The sequence below is a fragment of the Dendrobates tinctorius genome, unplaced genomic scaffold (assembly GCF_039654945.1).
Source record: "Dendrobates tinctorius isolate UK_male_01 unplaced genomic scaffold, ASM3965494v1 ptg000019l, whole genome shotgun sequence".
NCBI classification, from domain to species: domain Eukaryota; kingdom Metazoa; phylum Chordata; class Amphibia; order Anura; family Dendrobatidae; genus Dendrobates; species Dendrobates tinctorius.
Genome location: NW_027361687.1, coordinates 28,463,541 through 28,482,828, shown reverse-complemented (window position 1 = coordinate 28,482,828; position 19,288 = coordinate 28,463,541). Strand labels below are relative to the sequence as shown.

Genomic DNA, 19,288 nt, shown 5'->3' with positions numbered 1-19,288 from the left:
AAAGGGATCATTGGTTTGGAAGTTAGGGCAATTCCACCCAGCGCTCTGGTTATGACCCCAGTCTCTCCTAAAGGGATCATTGGTTTGGAAGTTAGGGCAATTCCACTCAGCGCTCTGACCCCAGGCCCCTCTTAAAGGGATCCCCGGTATGGAAGTGAGGGCAAATCCACTCTGCGCTTTGGTACTGACCCCATGCCTCTCTTAAAGGGATCTCCGGTATGGATGTTAGGGTAAATCCCTCAGTGCTCTGATTCTCACCCCAGGCTTCTATTAAAGGGATCATTCCTATGGAAGTCAGGGCAAATCCACTCATCTCTGGTTCTGACGCCAGGCCTCTCTTAAAGGGATCCCCGGTGTGAAAGTTAGGACCGTTCCACTCAGCGCTCTGGTTCTGACCCCAGGCTGACGGGATGATGTGGGATATTAGGGGTAGTAGTCCGGTGACTCTGGCTGACGGGATGATGTGAGATATTAGGGGTAGTAGTCCGATGGCTCTGGCTGGTGGGATGATGTGGGATATTAGGGGTAGTAGTTCTGGTGGCTCTGGCTGATGGGATGATGTGGGATATTAGGGGTAGTAGTCCGATGGCTCTGGCTGGTGGGATGATGTGGGATATTAGGGGTAGTAGTCCGATGGCTCTGGCTGGTGGGATGATGTGGGATATTAGGGGTAGCAGTCCGGTGGCTCTGACGGGATGATGTGCGATATAAAGGTAGTAGTCCAGTAGCTCTGGCTGACGTGATGATGTGGGATATTAGGGGTAGTAATCCTGTGGCTCTGGCTGACGGGATGATGTGGTATATTAGGGGTAGTAGTCCGGAGGCTCTGACTGGATGATGTGAAATATTAGGGGTAGTAGTCCGGTGGCTCTGACGGGATGATGTGGGATATTAGTGGTAGGTGTCCGGTGGCTCTGACGGGATGATGTGGGATATTAGTGGTAGTTGTCCGGTGGCTTTGGCTGATGGGATGATGTGGGATATTAGTTGTAGTAGTCCGGTAGCTCTGGCTGACGGGATGATGTGGGATATTATAGTGAATGTGGCTATGCGGAGTGGGCGGGGCTCTACACTCAGCTTTATATACAGTATATAGTTATAATCATTATAATTTGTTATAACTAACCGTAGTTACTATGCTCAGGCAACGCCAGTCTCATCAGCTAGTATATAATATCAAGTTTTATTATATACTTCTCCAATGTTATACAGTAAAGGGAAGAAGCATTTTACTGCGCTGCTAGTAACTTGTAATATGTATAAATTACACCTTATTATGTCTCCTAGTGTCCTGTTGATGTGTCAATCCAAAAGCCTAAAGACATTTCTACTTCCTCTAAGCAAGATATCGATGTCCGATTCCTCCAATCAATGAATGGCAAGCTGCGATTTTCCTGGAGAGCGTTGTATGCTGCACATCAAGAGGAATGTGCGGTTTTACATCAGGTACACACATTGTTTGTCTATAATTTTTAAGGTGCCTCTTTTTGAAGGTCATGACCTCCTTTTTTATCTTGCTTAAACTCATTCCAAAACCTAAAACTATTTTTGAATTATGGTTGTTACAAAATAATTACCATTTGTCTCTACAGCTACTGTGCCAACACGTGTTTCCATGGCTAAATGGTACAAACTAACCCTAAGCAGTATAAGTGTGTGTTCACACATTTAGATTTTTGATGATGATTTTTTAACCCAATGGGAAAAGTTTTTTGAAAAGGGGACAAACAATTAAAATTTTCATCAAATCCAGTTTTCAGCGCACAATGTGACTGAATAAGATATACTAGATAAATATCTGCACATGGGAAAATGAAACAAATAAACTGGGATTGCACAGAAAGCCACTGAGTTCAGCGGCTCTGGCAGTGTAGGCGGCACAAGTGGTGAAATCACTTTTATTTTCATCAAATCCACTGTTTGGCACACAATGTTAATGAATAAGGTATACCAGATAAATTAGCACATGGGAAAATGAAACAAAAAATGGGGATTGTTCAGAAAGCCATTGAGCTCAGTGGCTCTGGCAGTCTAGGCGGCACAAGTGGTGAAAACACATTATATTTTCATCAAATCGACTGTTCAGCACACAATATGCATGGATAATTTATTTTGTTCTGAATTTATCTGCAGAGCGGAAAATTAAAAAAATAGATTAATCCTATTCTGAATCAAGTCCCAATGTCCATCTGGAGCACATCTGTACAGATTAACCCTTTTCTGAAACAAGTCCCAATGACTATCTGGAGCACATCTGTACAGATTAACCCTGTTCTAAAACAAGTCCCAATATCCATTTGGAGCACATCTGTACAGATTAACTCTTTTCTGAATCAAGTCCCAATGTCTATCTGGGGTACTTCTGTAGTGGAAATTCTAATGTTGGCCTCGGATCTTTGCCTATAAAATAAAGAAAGGGATTTTTACACTTGCCTACTTCCTTCTGTCTCATATTTCATTCTCACCATAATATTAGAAAGACATTGGGTTCAAATGGTAAGGTGCGTGAATGCAGGCTAAAGCTATATAGGCCAAAGATAGGGAGTGAAGCTTCTGGTAGAATAATAAAATCCTCTTTTAGTCAAGATATTAAAATTCCATACGGACAAGGTGAGGAGCAGGAGAGCACGTGGTGACGCATTTCGAATGCAGTACGGCGTTCTTCATAGCCTGGTGGGAAAGATTTCCCATGGCTCCTATAAACAGGTGGGAGCAACTCCAATAGGATCACAATCACGTGACAGTTAAAGCAAATACAAAACAAGCAATTACAAACACATAAGTGAAGAAATATACAAAAACATGTGAACACAATCAGAATAAAACGTAGACGATACAACAAACATAAAGACAATAAAGAAATAAAAATACTTAAAGGGAATCTGTCACCCCATTTTAGCCCTATCAGCTGCCGGCACCGCCATCAGGGGCTTATCTACAGCATTCTGTAGATGTAATCTGAAAGATAAGAAAAAAAAGTTAGATTATACTCACCCGGGCTTCCGGTCCCGTCCAATGGGTGTCGCGGTCCGGTCTGGCGCCTCCCATCTTCTAGAGATGACGTCCTCCTTGCTTCTCCCTCAGCTCCTGCGCAGGCATACTTTATCTGTCCTGTTGAGGGCAAAGTAAAGTATTTCAGTGTGCAGGGACCGGACTTCTCTGACCTTTCCTGGCGCCTGCACACTGCAGTACTTTACTCTGCCCTCAACAGGACAGATAAAGTACGCCTGCGCAGGAACCGAGGGAGAAGCAAGGAGGACATCATCGTATGAAGATAGGAGGCGCCGGACCGCGACCCCGCCCCTGGTGAGTATAATCTAACTCTTTTTTCTTATCTTTCAGGTTACATCGGGGGCTTATCTACAGCATTACAGAATGCATTACAGAATGCTGTAGATAAGCCCCTGATGGCAGTGGCCGCAGCTTATAGAGCTAAAATGGGGTGACAGATTCCCTTTAATCGTGACACAATGTCTGAGCGCAGATTCAGACCTTCGGGAAGCCTAGTTCCCAAACTGCATATCCAAAAAGCCTCCCGTGAAAATGATGGTCTTTTAATATGACCACTCCACGATGGTAAGCTCACTCTTTCTAGACCAAAGACCTGGAAGGACAATAATTGTCTATGGTGACCGTACATGAAGTATTTTTTCTATTATTAATGCTATTGGTATTAGACATTTACACGTATCTTCATTTTGCAGCTAGGAAATCCATAAAGTAAATGGCACAAAATGCAACAAACACAATAGATGATATTTGTGGAGTTGCAGGTTATATACTGATTAATTTGATTGGTTTGGGTATTGTTGTAATTAGAGAAAGTATTACATGGAAATACATGCTTCCACATTTTGCAGCGATTCGCTCCACATCTGAAGAAGCCTTTATAATTAATCCAAGTTTTGCTGGATCTGTCAGGCCTAAAAAAGCTCGTCAAGAGAACATAACCTAGGGATGAAGCTTTCTTAGCTATTATAGTTCACCCTCGTCTCAAAATGGAAGCCACAATTTTATTCTCATAAAGTACTGGCAGAAAGCGTTTTAATGATCTCCTTTATACTATTAAATTGTGAGCCATACTGTATGGGTAAGACAGGTTTGGGTGCTTTATTATAAAAAAACACTTTCTACAATATTTCTTTGTATTATAATTGATTAATTCACTCCTGTGATTGGCTGCTGTAATATTGCGGGCACGGTTTAAAATCCACTTAAGAGTTACCTTATTAATTATTTGGAGACTACCATAGACACGGGGATACCTTTTGGATATGCAGTTTGGGAACTAGGCTTCCCGCAGGTCTGAATCTGCGCTCTGATATTAAGTTTTCTATTTCTTCGTTGTCGTTATGTTTGTTGTATCGTCTACGTTTTATTCTGATTGTGTTCACATGTTTTTATATATTTCTTCATTTATGTGTTTGTAATTGCTTGTTTTGTATTGGCTTTAAATATCACATGATTGTGATCCTATTGGAGTTGCTCCCACCTGTTTCTAGGATCCATGGGAAATCTTTCCCACCAGGCTTGAAGAACAACGCCATCCTGCATTCGAAACGCGTCACCACGTGCTCTCCTGCTCCTCGCCCTATCTGTATGGAATTTTAATATTTTGACTAAAAGGATTTTATTATTCTACCAGAAGCTGCACTCCCTCTGTTCGTTCCATTACTTCTATGCTGGTCAGAGCATCGTTCCCTGCATATTATACTGCACAATACGATGAGCTGACTTTTTCGCCTATCTTAAAGCTATATTGAGTTTGTAGTGTATACCCATTGGTATACATGAGCCTGCATCGGAGTCGGTGCCGTAAAGAAATAGAATCTATTTTAATAAGACCATTTGTAATGAGGCTTAATTTTTAAAGGAAGTCTTTTACCAGTTACACAATATGAGGGAAGTATAAAGTAGGGGCAGAGACCCAGATTCTAACACTGGGTCGCTTACAGTAGGTACGGAAAGTATTCAGACCCCTTTAAAATTTTTCACTCTTTGTTTCATTGCAGCCATTTGGTAAATGTAAAAAAAAGTTCATTTTTTTCTCATTAATGTACACTCTGCACCCCATATTCACTGAAAAAAACAGAAATGTAGAAATTTTTGCAAATTTATTAAAAAAGAAAAACTGAAATATCACATGGTCATAAGTATTCAGACCCTTTGCTCAGACACTCATATTTAAGTCACATGCTGTCCATTTCCTTGTGATCCTCCTTGAGATGTTTCTGCTCCTTCATTGGAGTCCAGCTGTGTGTAATTAAACTGATAGGACTTGATTTGTAAAGGCACACACCTGTCTATATAAGACCTCACAGCTCACAGTGCATGTCAGACCAAATGAGAATCATGAGGTCAAAGGAACTGGCCAAGGAGCTCAGAGACAGAATTGTGGCAAGGCACACATCTGTCTATAAAAGACCTCACAGTGCATGTCAGCGGTAATGGGCGGGGATAGCCACACTTATTATGGAGGACTACCATAGCAGGAGTTTAACTGAAAAGACTAGTAGCAGAGCTGCAAAAAAAAAAATTATCAAAACTACAGCGAGTTGCCCAGTAAGTGACTGTCAATTTTATTTTAAACAAATTGTAGCAATAGAATGATTGATTAAAATAAGAAAAAAAAAAAAAAGTGACATGTTGGTTTTGACATGCATTTTTGCAGAATTTCCGCAAAGGTCACCATGTGCATTACGAGGATAAAAATAATAATTAGTTCTGGAAAATATATGTAAATTAAAAACATAAACATTACATAAACAGGCAGAAGTGTCCACAACAAGTAGATCAGACTTGTTGACTGTTGCTGTTACTTTACTGCATTGTGTTATCTATCTGTACTGCAAATATGCAATGTCCGCAATTGCTGGGACCATAAAGTGGCTCTCTAGGTAACATTGACACCCATAGTAATTCATATTGTAAAGCTTAAAGGGGCAGCGCAAGACAGAAGGAGTAAAGGAACATCTATGTCATAATCCAGTATACACCAGCTAGTGATACCTTGTCCATCGGAGGGGACCTGCATCGAACTGCAGAGTGGGGTGTTTTTAGCCATTAGAATAGAGCGGCAATGTGCATGCTCGTGGGCTGCTCCATTCGTTCCCTGTAGGGCTGACGAACCTTGCGTCCCACTTTTTGCAGAAGCCATATAGAGAATGAATGGAGTCGTGGTCGAGTGATCAACAAGTATAGGTAATAACATGTTTTCACTGGATGTCCCCTCTAAAGGAAATCTGTCAGCAGGTTTTTGCCAGCATCATATTGTAGGTACAAAGACACTGATTCCAAGGATGTGTCAATTGCTCAGCAGCTTGTCGTAGTTTTAATACAGTCAGGGTTTTATGAACAGGAGATTATCACTACAGGACTAGGTCTCATGTGCAGGCCAATTAGGCTGATCTGTGTAACCCTGCCCCCTCCACTGATTGGCAGCTTTCTGTGTACACTGTCAGCAAGCTGCCAATCAGTGGTGTGGGCTGGATTATACACAGCTCGGCATTCTGAGCACAGCTACATCTACAGCAGAGAGAACGGGGATTATATCAAAACTGCACCAAGCAGCCCAGTAAGTGACACATCGCTGGAATCAGGTTCTCTGGACCTACATCATGGTGCTCTCAGATTCCATAGCAAAAAAAAAAACTTCTGAGATTCCTTTTAATAATGATGATAATAAATAATTCTCAGATTTTGTAACAAAAAAAAATTTCATCAGTGACCAATCGCTAAATCAAGGAAGTTAAGTAAAGCCCTTCAGAGAGCCATGCAGAGCCTTAGGGCCACAGCATGCAGCCAAGAGCCTCTGCCCCTTGGTTTTAGTGATTAGCGGGGATCTCTGCAACCAGACCTCCGCCGATCAAAGGCTCTGACATGTCGAAAATTCTATCTAGTAGAAATCCCACGCAGTTTCAGGGGTGTTACTGCTCCTGCTGCTAAGGGAGCACTGCTAATAGTAATTTTATTAGGGAATGCCTAGTAACGTTGCTCCCTAATATGCTCATTAATGCAGCTTCCAGTGACGGCGTTTTGATCCTATATTCGTGGCAGACTATCAGCTGCACACAGCTGCTCATGCTTGTAAATGGAGAAGTGCTTTGAAGTGGCATATAAGCCGCGGGAGCACTGGAGCAGCTATAAACGCTGGCTTGCGGCATCTGGGGAGAGTCAAAACTCGTATGTAAAAGGCTTTTTTTTTGTTTTGTATGCAGAGCTCCAAATTATGATGGCTTTCTCCGTCCTGCGGAGCTCTCTGATCATTTTCGCTGTTCATTGTTCAAATGAATATAAAGTATTGAAGTTCTTTTATATGCCAGGCTACATCAGCGACGACGCTTATAAAACAGTACCATAACCCCTCGACCTTGTGGTCAAAAAATATACTGCGTCTATCGAATACTCTGCCAGGTATAGATCCCATACCAGCATCTCGGAGTGATCCAGGAATACATTTAGTGCATATTTATGACGAGGAGTTTGCAGAATATCAGTAACCTTTTTTTAATTTTGTGTTTTAGATCCATTCATATACTCAAGGTTGCCACATTGACCAAACCACTAGCCACTTGTCTCTGATGGAAGTAGAGCTTATTAGACATCCTAAAAGCTGTGATAAGGTAAGATCTGGGCTACTGGCTACTATAATTGTCCTGACAATGTAGAAGGGAAACTGGCAGCAGGTTTTTGCTATGTAACCTGACAGCATTATAATGTAGGGGCAGAGACCCCGACTCCAGTGATGTCACTTTCCCAGCAGTTTGCTGTAGTTTTAGTACAATTAAGGTTTTATAGCCAGGAGATTATCACTGCAGGACTAGGTCTCACTTGCACAGCAGTCAGGTTAATCTGTGTAACGCCGCACTCAACACAATACACTGCCAATCAGGAGTGTGGGTGGGGTCATACACAGCTCAGTATTTGAGCACTGCAGAGAAAACAGGAATTCTATCAAAACTGAAGCCAGCAGCCCAGCACGTGACACATCGCTGGAATCAGGGTATCTGCGCCTACATCATGCAGCTCACAGATTCCATAGCATAAAACCTGCTGATTTAATGACCAGCCAAGCCAATACAACAAATGATTATGTAAGAGAGAAGACATAATGGATTTCTAAGTGTTGCCAGGAGCAAGAAGAATCCTAAGGAGGATGCGTAACCCTGCGTTGCCCCTCTCTAATGGGACAGAAATAAAAGGCCATGTTTTCTAATGCATGCCCCAGGACTCTGCTCATACATAGTCTTATGCCATCTACTTTCTGAAGGACAATCCATCTTCTGTCCATTATTGCTCCCAACTAAGGCGATTTTTCATTTTTGCACTATCCTTTTTCCAAGAGCTGTAACTTTTTTTTTTTTTTTTTTTTTTGTAAGAACGTAGCCATACGAGGGCTTGTCTTTTGCAGAATGACTTTTTCTCTATTACACCATTCATTTTACCATATAATATATTGAAAAATTGTAAAAAGAAATTACAAGTACGGTGAAATAGTGAAAGTTAAAAAAGGAGCAATTCCGATATGGATTCTATGTTTACGATGTTCATTGTGTGATTAAAAAAAAAATCTTACACTTGTATAGATTACCTTTTTTTTTTTTTAAAGGCAGTTAGAAAAAATTAAATTAAAATTTGGTCTATGCTGCCATTTTTTGAGACGTAACTTAATTTTTTTTTCCCCCCGTCGATGGAGTTTGTTTTTTGGTGGGCTAGCCAAGGAGGTTTTTATTGATACCATTTTTAGAGTTTTAATCACTTATTGCATTTTTTTCTATGAAAAAACTGTAATTCGGGCATTTTTATTTCATGGTTTGAGCGGACTTTTATTGATGTAACAATACCAAATCCAAATATGTTACTTTTTTTTTGTATTTTTAAAGGGGTAAAAATGAGGACATTTTTATTTTTTATTCTACAAACTGCAGTATTTCAGTATATAGTCAAAATGGCATGAAACGCTTAGAAGGAGGTCCAGTGCGAACCGGTGCATGTGCACATCGGCAATTGCGTCAAATACTGCAGTGCTTGACAGCAACATTTAAATGGTTAAACAGCAGCCATCTAAGCTAGCTCCGGTCACTGCTGTTATAGGTAGATGCCGGCTGTGTAACAGAGCCAGCATCTCCTGGATTTGGTTGCAGGCTCGTCCCCTGAGCTTGTTCCTTTCACCGTCGCCCAACAAGTGACCTACATAAATGTCATGAAGGGATGAAAGGACTTGGATAAACATTGTTAGTATATCACTATGATATGTCCTCAAATGTCTGATGGGCAAGAATTTAAACCTTGGGACCGCTAACAATCACCAAAATGTGCTCTGCCCCTTTACTCCTGATAGTTTCGCCCAGCTTTCTCATGAGTTATGGGTGACCAATTACAGTTAGTGGCCAAAAATGCTTCTGGAAAAGGCCACAAACTTTCCAATGCCATTGCCACTTCATTCTAGCTATCGGTGAAAGTCAAAACAGTTGAACCCTTGTCAATCAGGCATTATTATTTATATCAAATGCCAAATGACAGACTCGTTGTAGTCCCGAGCTGCATTTGCAGTTCTGGAATCCTCATTCCTATTGTGCGAGCTCCTAATTTGTTAGCTTAGTATCTATGTACAATGCTTTTTATTTTGGTTTGTATTCCGGGAAATGTTGCCTTTTCATCTTGAAATATTATGTTAAAGAAACGCTCCCAGGGTTTTAATTTCTAAAGCTGCACCCCCACCTGATTGTCTGACACAATCTGAACGTCTCTTATACTGTATGTAGTGTAGTTCGTTCCCTGCAGTTCAGGTTCCTGTCCTCTTCAACCTTGGTTCCTAGCCCTCTCCTTTATACTCTTCTGTAAGTCCCATGATGCTTCTGTAGCTTATCACATGACCCTGTGATCATCCTTCATCATGTTCAGGTAGATTGAACTGTGATTTGCTACATTATAACTGTGTGACAGGCACTGTGCAGTCATGATCATTATCTGTGATAGAAGTTTCTATTTTACCCCTGTGGAGATCGTCAGTGGTACAGGACATGCAATTGCATTATATAACACGTCTTAATGACTGACATAATGACCACCTTCACAGAACAAAAAGCCTCGTAATTCCCAGAGATTCGTAGTGTGAGCACATTACCTAACTGGAGAAAAGTATCTTGTATGTGAAAATTACATGTACTAGCTGAATTATATGTAATAGAGGAATATTGGAAGGATGAATGAAAAAAAAAAAAAGCAAAAAAAATCCCACTGGAGTGCTACGTTAACCCCTTAGTGACTAGACCTGAGAACTCTTAAGGATGTTTTTTTGCGTCTCCTCTTTGCAATAGCAATAATCTTTTTATTTTTTTTATTGACGTGCCTGTATGAGGCTATGTTTTATGTAGGACAAATTGTATTCTTGTGGAGACACTGGGTTGAGCGGGTGCTCTAGTCCACTGGCTCGAAACAGAATGGACCAGGGATCATCCCACTGAATGCCCGCTCTGCTTTTACTGTGGGCATAATACTATTCAGACAAAACAGGGTGAGTGGCAATAATTTATTGAAACCCCAACAAACAACATATAGAACAGTCCCAGGAAATACCCAAGATGCTGCAAATCACAGTCTCACCCTTCCGCTGACTTGCTGGGGATAGAGCCTCTTCCAGGGTTGACTGACCCCACGAGTGGCAACCCCGCTTTTGGCGGGCACCCACAAAGAGGAGGTAACGACAAGCTTAGGCAGCAAACCAAGTGCACTTAGGTATGTGACCAGGTGACCTAATTGTCCCAAACTGGATTCTTCAAGACATATCTGAGGGTTCAGCGATGGTCAGTGGAGCAGATCTGTGCTCTTCCAGCAGGTACAGTGGTCCCCTAAACTGACATCCTGTGGAGACACTTGGAAAAGAGGCTAAGTCTTTATATAGTTCACAACTGTCCTTCAAGCCATGTTTCACAGGTCAAGGGGAAAGGGTGATGAGGTTAACCAGCATTGTTTATTTATAGTTTATCATTCCATGTTTACAAGTCAACAAACTGCATGGTCTGGTATAATGTGTAATCAGCATATTAGCAAACATCATTGTTCAGTGACCTTGCTTCCCTGTTTTGCACAATAAACTTTAGGAGCTGATATAAGAGGTAAATAACATCCATTCATCAATTTCCAAATATCCATTCAACCTACAAGAAGAGTCAATAATTCAGACAATAGTCTATGATTTTGGGAATTTACGTTTGGCATAATTAAGAAGAAATGCTGTTTCGTCACATTCCTCCCCCTTTTTAGTTAGCCCCAGGGCTTCCAGACATAGGCTTCCGGTCATTCTTCTTCACTTGTCGAGACAATCCATCAGCATTTCCATGATCTTTGCCCTTTTTATGGGAGAAAGAAAAATTTTAGGACTGCAAGGCCAGACTCCATCTGAGTAGGATTCCCTTGTCATGAGTAGTCCGATTTAGCCAGCCAACTTAAAGGATTGTGGACATTATGACAGTGAATTCCTTTCCTTGGCCAAGCATTTTTTTTTTCTACTGTGGCGTGTGCCCACTCCCAGTCCAACAACTTGACATAGCCTAGACATAGGCTATTGGTTGTTCCTGATTATTGTCCCCACACTTGACTATATACGGCTCCCAATCCGATAAGTCTGTTTGTACAATGAACCGGCGGAAGTCAGGAGCAGTCAGGGCTGGGCTTTGGGCTAGCTGGGTTTTCATCTGGAGGAAAGTAGACTCGCATTCTGAGGTCCAGATGAGATTGAGGGCATATCGTTTGGTGGTAAAGTCAGTGAGGGGCTTTGCTACTTTACTGTAATTTCAGATATACTGTCGATAATAGTTTGCGGTCCCTAGGAATGCGTGGACCTGTTTTTGGTTGACTGGGCGAGTCCACAGGTTAATGGCTTCTACTTTTGCAGATTCTTGGCCATCCCCATCTGGCACTTGTCGGGTCGCATGGTGAGCTGAGCTTTTGCTATCCTCTGCAGCACCTGGGACACGTGCTGAAGATGTTCTTCCCAGGTGTCACTGAAGATAGCAATGACATCCAGTTAGGCCTGGGCATACCCCTGACATTCTTTTGGTAACTGGTCCACCATCCTTTAGAAGGTAGCCGGGGAGTTCTTCATCCCAAATGGCATGCTGGTAAATTAATACAGGTCAAAGGGGTGATGAATGCAGACTTTTTTTTTTAGCCTCTTATGTGAGTGGAATCTGCCAGCAACTCTTGTTCAGATCGATGGTAGATATGAACATTTCGCCTATCAAGGGCATGGATTGGAGCGGGGCACAAAAGGGTACACCCCCTATCTGTTGACAAACAGGACAAGAGGCTTGGAAATTCCACACCTCTTGAGCAACCCTTGGCCAAAAGAAAGTACGCAGCATCGGGTCTGGGTATTTTTGACCCGGGTGTACGCAGCTGCAGTGACGTCATGGGCCAAGCTCAGGAGTTGAGGTCGGTACTCCTGGGATACCACGAGATGTTGGACACGGTTCCAGGATTTCTCTGGGTAGGTTGCGGGCTTTGCCCGATATAGCATTATATTCTCCCATCTATATATCTCCCCCTGATTTCCTTCCCCTGGTCGAGCGTCTATACTGCGGGCAAGCTATAGTGTGGGGCCCACGAGTTGGGCCTCCCTAAACTCTTTGCAATCTATCTCCCCCCAGTCAATGGCCACAGTCTAGTCAGGTGTACGCCCCACCGTCTGTTCAGAGGAGGAGGATGGAGGCTTGGGGTGTGGGTTATCCTTGGGAGGAATGACAGAATGATCCAATTCAGGGTGTCCCTTGGCTTGGTTGCAGGTGATAACTGTGAAAATTGGCTGGACAGTCCTTGTCCTAGGTCGTTCCCCAACATAACAGGCTTGGGGAGTTCGTCCATGAGTCCCACTTCGACTTCTCCCTGATCGTTATCCCAGTCCAGCTGCACACGGGCTAGAGAGATGTCCGAGCGCTGATCTCCAGCCAGGGAGATTGTCACTTGGCGGCCTGGTAAATAATCTTCTGGTGGACCAATAACTGGGCTGACCAGGTTGATTGAGGACCCAGTGTCCCGAAGTCCCTGGTCCTGGATATCCCCAACATTGATCATCTGAATGTGGCACTGGAGGTTGGCTGGTATAAGGTGGCCAATCCGATGTAGAGTATAGACGGGATATATCACTCCCTCTGCTGCTATTGTATCCTGGGGATAGCGTCCCTCATACCCTGCTAGCTCCTTTTGGCAGTTGTTGATCGGGTGGGCTGGCAGACGGGTTCCATGCATGGGACCCTGGGGACAATCTTTGGCAACGTGTCCAAGGCCCCCGCATGTATAACAGCACCGTGGGTTGAACATATCACGGATACTGGGTAACTCTTTGACCTGGTGGGTTTTCTGCTGGGTAGCGGGATAATCCTGCTTGACTGGTGGCCTGTGGAATCTTTGGCTAATGGGTCTTCTGGGATTGGTGGGCATATTGAGTCTCCAGCGAGATCGGTTGGCTGTAAATCTAAAGCCAATCAGGATGCTTGCTCTGGGGTGTCCGGCTTCCGGTCAGCTACCCACCCTTGCATTTATGGGGCCATTTTCTCCATAAATTGCTCAAGCACTATCGCGTCCCAAAGGGCAGCAGCGGAGTGGCCAGCCCTACTGTCAAGCCAGCGGTTGCAGTGTTGCTGGAGTTGACTGCCACATTCTACATAGGAGACGTCCTGGTGATGTCTGGAACTTGGTGCGATATCTCTCGGGGATGAAGGTAAAAAGGGCCAGCAGGGTGTCTTTAATAGTTCCATAGTCCAGGCAATCCAGAGGCCCAAGTGACAAGGCAGCATCCCATGCCCAACCAGTCAAACTTGTCCACAGGTGTTTAGCCCAATCAGCTGTGGCCATCTAGTACATCAGCATCAGACTCTCAAAATCTTGCAGTGTTCTATCCCCACATGAGGCGAATGGAGGTGTAGTTGATTGGGGCTGGGAGAAATTCCTACCTTCCGTTTCCTCAGTGCAGAGCAGACAGGACCAATGCTGTTCGGCGTCCGGAGAGATGATGCACACCAGGGATTGTTTATTTAGAAGTCCGGACATACAGCATATGATTGGTAATACAGTACTTCTCCAGAAATGAAGGTGTAACAACCAAGGTCGTACAGTAAAGTGGTCGAAAACTGATGCCTTTCACAGCTCGGTTCAAAGCATGTCTCTCCCAGAGAAAGTGAAACTAACAATGGCTGCTAGAAGGAAAAGAAGACCTGAACCTTGACCTGGAAGTGGAAGGCATGCCATGAGGATTAATTAACTGCAGACTGCTATATAGAAAAAAGACCAGCAGATGGCAGCGTAGCACATGCAATATTAGATTATACACAGCATGGAAAATAATACAATCTATGGAAACCATAGAAGCATAACTTTAGACGGAACAGCACATGCAGCTGTTCATCGACTTCGGTATTGGGTACATTAGGCCATGTGCACACGTAGTGGATGGTGCTGCGGATTTTTCTGCGCGGTTTAGGCTGTAAGAAGTAGTACAGTAATACACTGTATCAGATAAGTAAATCTAAGGTAATTACAGCGCTTGTCCAATGTTATGATATTTTTGCAAACGATTTACAATGTTGTAATATAAAATAAGGAGTAATAATCACCTCATCAGAAAATCACCTATTGTTTAAATCAGGTTTTTGTGTTAAATGTATTTTTACACATTTTCAATAATGTACGTTTTATTGCCACATCGCACCGCAAAGTTTATTAAAAAAAAATCAAATTTTGCAATTTTCACACCAGCCACTGGGGCTTTTTTAGACTCTAACTTCCTGTTGTGTCAGGAAATACACATGTACATTAGCCACAATTGAAGTGTCTAATGACGAGCTAGTGCAAACGTGATTATAAAAGGAGGGTGAGCAGGGTCAGATGTGCATCACCTATTGTAATTGATGGATCTTGTGTTATCAGCTGTGTATAGAGGTATTACCTGTCAATGTAACCCTGCCTTTGGTGATAGTGAGTCTGATGAAAACTAATCCTGAAAGAGCAGGAATAAGAAGTCTAAAATGGCCCCATTGACAAATGTGAGTGACTGACTGGATTCTAATTTTTGAGCTCCATATTTTTACTTTTTATTTTTTTTTGCTATATTGCATAGAAGCTTTGTACTAAGACAGTTTGATTAATGATCCTATAAATTATCTCCCTTCTTTAGTTACTTCATGAGATGGCATCTGAGATATCCTATTTGGAGGCTTATATTGAGTGGAAGCACACAGAATCCGTGTACTGGCAATGGATGGTAAGGAATCAGACTGCAGTTCTTCTTCTTTAAGATGGCACAACATGATGCACTTGTTGCTCTTTCAATGGCTGACAAACCATAATCATTGAAGTCAGTGTATTAAGGGGTTGGTCCACTTTTTTTTTTAAACTTAAATAAATGTATTAAAAATTATTTTTTTGTGATCAATTTTCGTTAAAAAATTTGCACCGTTTGGTTTTTAAAGACTGTTTCCTGGTATATTCAACTTTGAGCTCCGACTGTCACCTCCTGCGGTGGTGTAGGCTGTTTAATCCCCTAAAGCTGGTTTTACACTTGCCGTGTTTTTTGCGGCTCGTTTTTGCGGTCCTTTTTTGCAGGCCATATGGCCGTGATTTTTGCGGTATCCCGCAAAAAAGGGCCGCAAAAAACCTTCACGGATTGCCGTTTTTCCCTGTTATAACAAATGGCAGGGAAAAAACGGCGATCCGCAAATACGGTGTACCACAAAAACAAGCTAACGTTGCATTGCGGCCGTGTCCGTAAGCCGTGAAAAATATCGAGCAAGCTTGATATTTTTCTCGGCTGCAAATACGGCCCTCACAGCCATACGGAGCACGACCCTCCTACTAATTTTTGCGGGCTGATTTTGTGGCCCCATGGAAACTATTGGGGCCACAAACACGGCCAGCAAAAATACGGCAAGTGTAAAACCAGCCTTATTGCAGCAATAAATAGTGATCACAGCATTTAGAAGACTAGGAGAGGGAGGGGGATCCCTGTCTCACCCGATAGGCATCCCCGCAACACAATCGCGGGCTGCTGATGGTACTCTTGGCTACCTGAGGTCAAATAATAACCTCAAGGTCTGCCTGTTATGGTGGCCTGTTAGACCATGCCAGGAGCATGGTCTAGGAGGCTTTTCTGTCAGTGTCATTGCAGTGCATGTATATTGCAAGGTATTAGAAAAGTGACCAGAGAAATAAAAGGACTAAAGGACTAAGTAAAAAGTTTTTTTTTTTATATATATATATATATATATATATATATATATATATACTTTTTACTTAGTCCTTTAGTCCTATATATCACAAAATAAACAATAACAAAACACGACAAATATTACACCGATAAATACACATTTAAGAACAACAAAATTAAATGTAAAATGTACACTTATCTGGTATCGCCGTTTCCAGATCAACCTGATCACATTATTTAAACCTTTCATTGAACATCGTAAAAATACATTTTTGCTAAGTTTTTCATTTATGCCTTTTCATCATGCAGACGTACAAAATGTAGAATAAAACGTGATCAAAAAGTCGTATGTAAATAGGAATAGTGTTACTGAAAACGACATCTTGTCAAGCAAAAAAAAAAAACATACAAAAAAGCTATAGCTCTCAGAATAAAGCGATGCAATAATTTTTTTTTCTATAACATTGTTTTTATTGTGTAAAAGCAGCAAAACATCAAAAAGGTTATAAATGTGGTATCGCTGTAATTGTACTGACCAGAAGAATAAAGCTGCTTTATCAGCTTTACCACATAGTGAATGGCATAAAAAAAAGCAGAAACACTATTCCTAACTGCAGTTTTTTTTTGCTAATTCTGCTTCCAAAAAATCAGAATGAAGTGTTCTGTGCTGAAATATCGTACCAATAAAACTCCAACTCATCCTGCAGAAAGCAAGCCCTCACATGACTTTGTCAGCAGAAATAAAGAAAAATTCTAGTTTTAAAAATATGATACAAAAAAACTCTTTTTCTCCTTTGTCTCATTGGGGGACACAGATACTGTGGGTGTATGCTACCGCCATCTGGAGGCTGACACTAGGCAAACAACACAAGGTTAGCTCCTCCCCCGCTGCATACACCCTCGCCCTGATTGCGGGCGGAAACTAGTTTAGTGTAAAAGCAGTAGGAGAACATAACAATCAGCCTTAACGCAGAAAACAATATGTCTGGCAAAGAAAACCACCCTGACATTCACAAAGAAATACATATTAATTAAATAAACAAGAGCCAACTTGGCTAATAGGGTGGGTGCTGTGTCCCCCAATGAGCGTCTCGGAGAAAAGGATTTTACGGTGAGTACTCACAAAAATCCATGTTTCTCCTTCGTCTCATTGGGGGACACAGATACTGTAGTGCAAAGTACTGCAGTTCACAAGTGCCGAGAAAGGTCAGAGAGACCTTATTATTTTCTCCCACTTTAATATTATTCCTGTGAAGCACCTGAAGTGTTAAGAGCCCTCCTGAATGCGGCTTTGAATTTTCGAGGGCCGCAGTCTTTACTATGGAGTCTTCTTTGATGGGTTTCTGACATATAGTTACGTCAAAGTCTCTCAAAAGTGAAGAGGTCCCTTAAAAAAAAAATATGATTTGTAAATTTCATTGGTATAATGAAAAATGATAATTTTTTTGTAATAATTTTTTATCCCTTTTAACTACCTAACAAAAAAAAGTTTCAAAAATAGATATGGGGTAAATGTTATTTATTAGTTATTTTGTGCGGTATGACTATTTGGTTTGGGGGTATAAAAATTGCAAATTTTTTACATTTCTGCAAAATTTTCGATATTTTAATGAAAAAAACTCAAATCATACCTACCTAAATGTACTACTGTCATGATGTACAACATGTCACAAAAAACTGAGTCACTGGGATCTGTTGAAGCGTTCCAGAGTTATTACCTCCTAAAGTGACAGTAGTCAGAATTGAAAATTTTGGCATGGTCAGGAAGGTGAAAACAGGCTAAAGATTAAAGGGGTATTCCCATTTCCAGGATCCTATCCCAATACATAGGTGTAATAGTAGTAGTAATAAGAAATACCTCCACTTATGTAGTATAGTTTTTCTGATTAGCTATGTCTCTTTCCTCATGTGCAGGCATTGCACGACCTAACTAACTGTCATTATATCAGTGGTCGTAATCGTGGACAGCTAAGGTCCTGCAATGCCTGCACATGAAGAAAGAGACATGACGAAGCAGATAAACTATGCTACATTAGTAATTGGAGGTATTTGCTAATATTATTATTTTTTTTATTACACCTGCTACATATGGAGATAGGATCTTTGGCATTGGGAAATACCCCTTCAATAGCCTAACCTATGTAGCACATGGAGCTGAAATCCAAGATGTTCGGTATAGTATATCTCTGACTTCATACTTGTGGATGTTTTGTATCATATGAAACATTTTGCTCACCTTATAAAACTGTAGACAATTGGCATTTATTTTGTGAGATTTTACTCTCCGTTATCTGTTCATCTTTTTTTTTTCGTCTGAGCACAAACTACTCCTTGTTGCTATCAAGATGGGAATGACATTTACTTAAAGTCAAATTTTAGGGATTTTTTTTTTTTTTTGTGAACCACAAGCAGACCTTACATACAGTGCCTTGAAAAAGTAATCATACCATGTGAACTTTTCTTCATTTTTTTTCCTGTTACATCCACAAATGTAAGTGTATTTTATTGGGCTGTTATGTGATATACCGACACAAAGTAGAAAGTATTTGTGAAGTGTAAAGGAAATGATAGGATGTATAAACAGAAGCATACAGTCTAGATCACGTGAAGTCATTATTGCTCTCTATACCTCTTTGGTCAGACCTCATCTGGAATATTGTGTCCAGTTTTGGGCACCACATTTTAAAAAAGACATCAACAAACTGGAGCAAGTTCAGAAAAGAGCGACCAGAATGGTGACCGGTCTGCAAACCCTGTCTTATGAGGAAAGGTTGCAGGATTTGGGAATGCTTAGTTTGAAAAAGAGAAGACTGAGAGGAGACTTAATAGCTGTCTACAAATATCTAAAGGGCTGTCACATTGTAGAAGGATCAACTTTATTCTCATTTGCACAAGGAAAGACTAGAAGCAATGGGATGAAACTGAATGGGAGGAGACACAGATTAGATATTAGAAAAAACTTTTTAACAGAGTGATCAATGAGTGGAACAGGCTGCCACGAGAAGTGGTGAGTTCTCCTTCAATGGAAGTCTTCAAACAGAGGCTGGACAGACATCTGACTGGGATGATTTAGCGAATCCTGCTTTG

General features: G+C 41.5%; 1 protein-coding gene across 5 annotated transcripts in view; it reads left to right on the top strand.

The window, feature by feature from the left end:
• TEDC1 (tubulin epsilon and delta complex 1) overlaps nucleotides 1–19,288 on the top strand; it is a 115,330-nt gene that overhangs the window by 73,039 nt on the left and 23,003 nt on the right. For all 5 annotated transcript variants that reach the window (XM_073566787.1, XM_073566786.1, XM_073566788.1 and 2 more), the window contains exons 4-6: nucleotides 1,288–1,446; nucleotides 7,524–7,622; nucleotides 15,173–15,259. In XM_073566787.1, coding sequence (XP_073422888.1) covers nucleotides 1,288–1,446; nucleotides 7,524–7,622; nucleotides 15,173–15,259 — 345 coding nt within the window. The remainder of the gene's footprint in view (nucleotides 1–1,287; nucleotides 1,447–7,523; nucleotides 7,623–15,172; nucleotides 15,260–19,288) is intronic.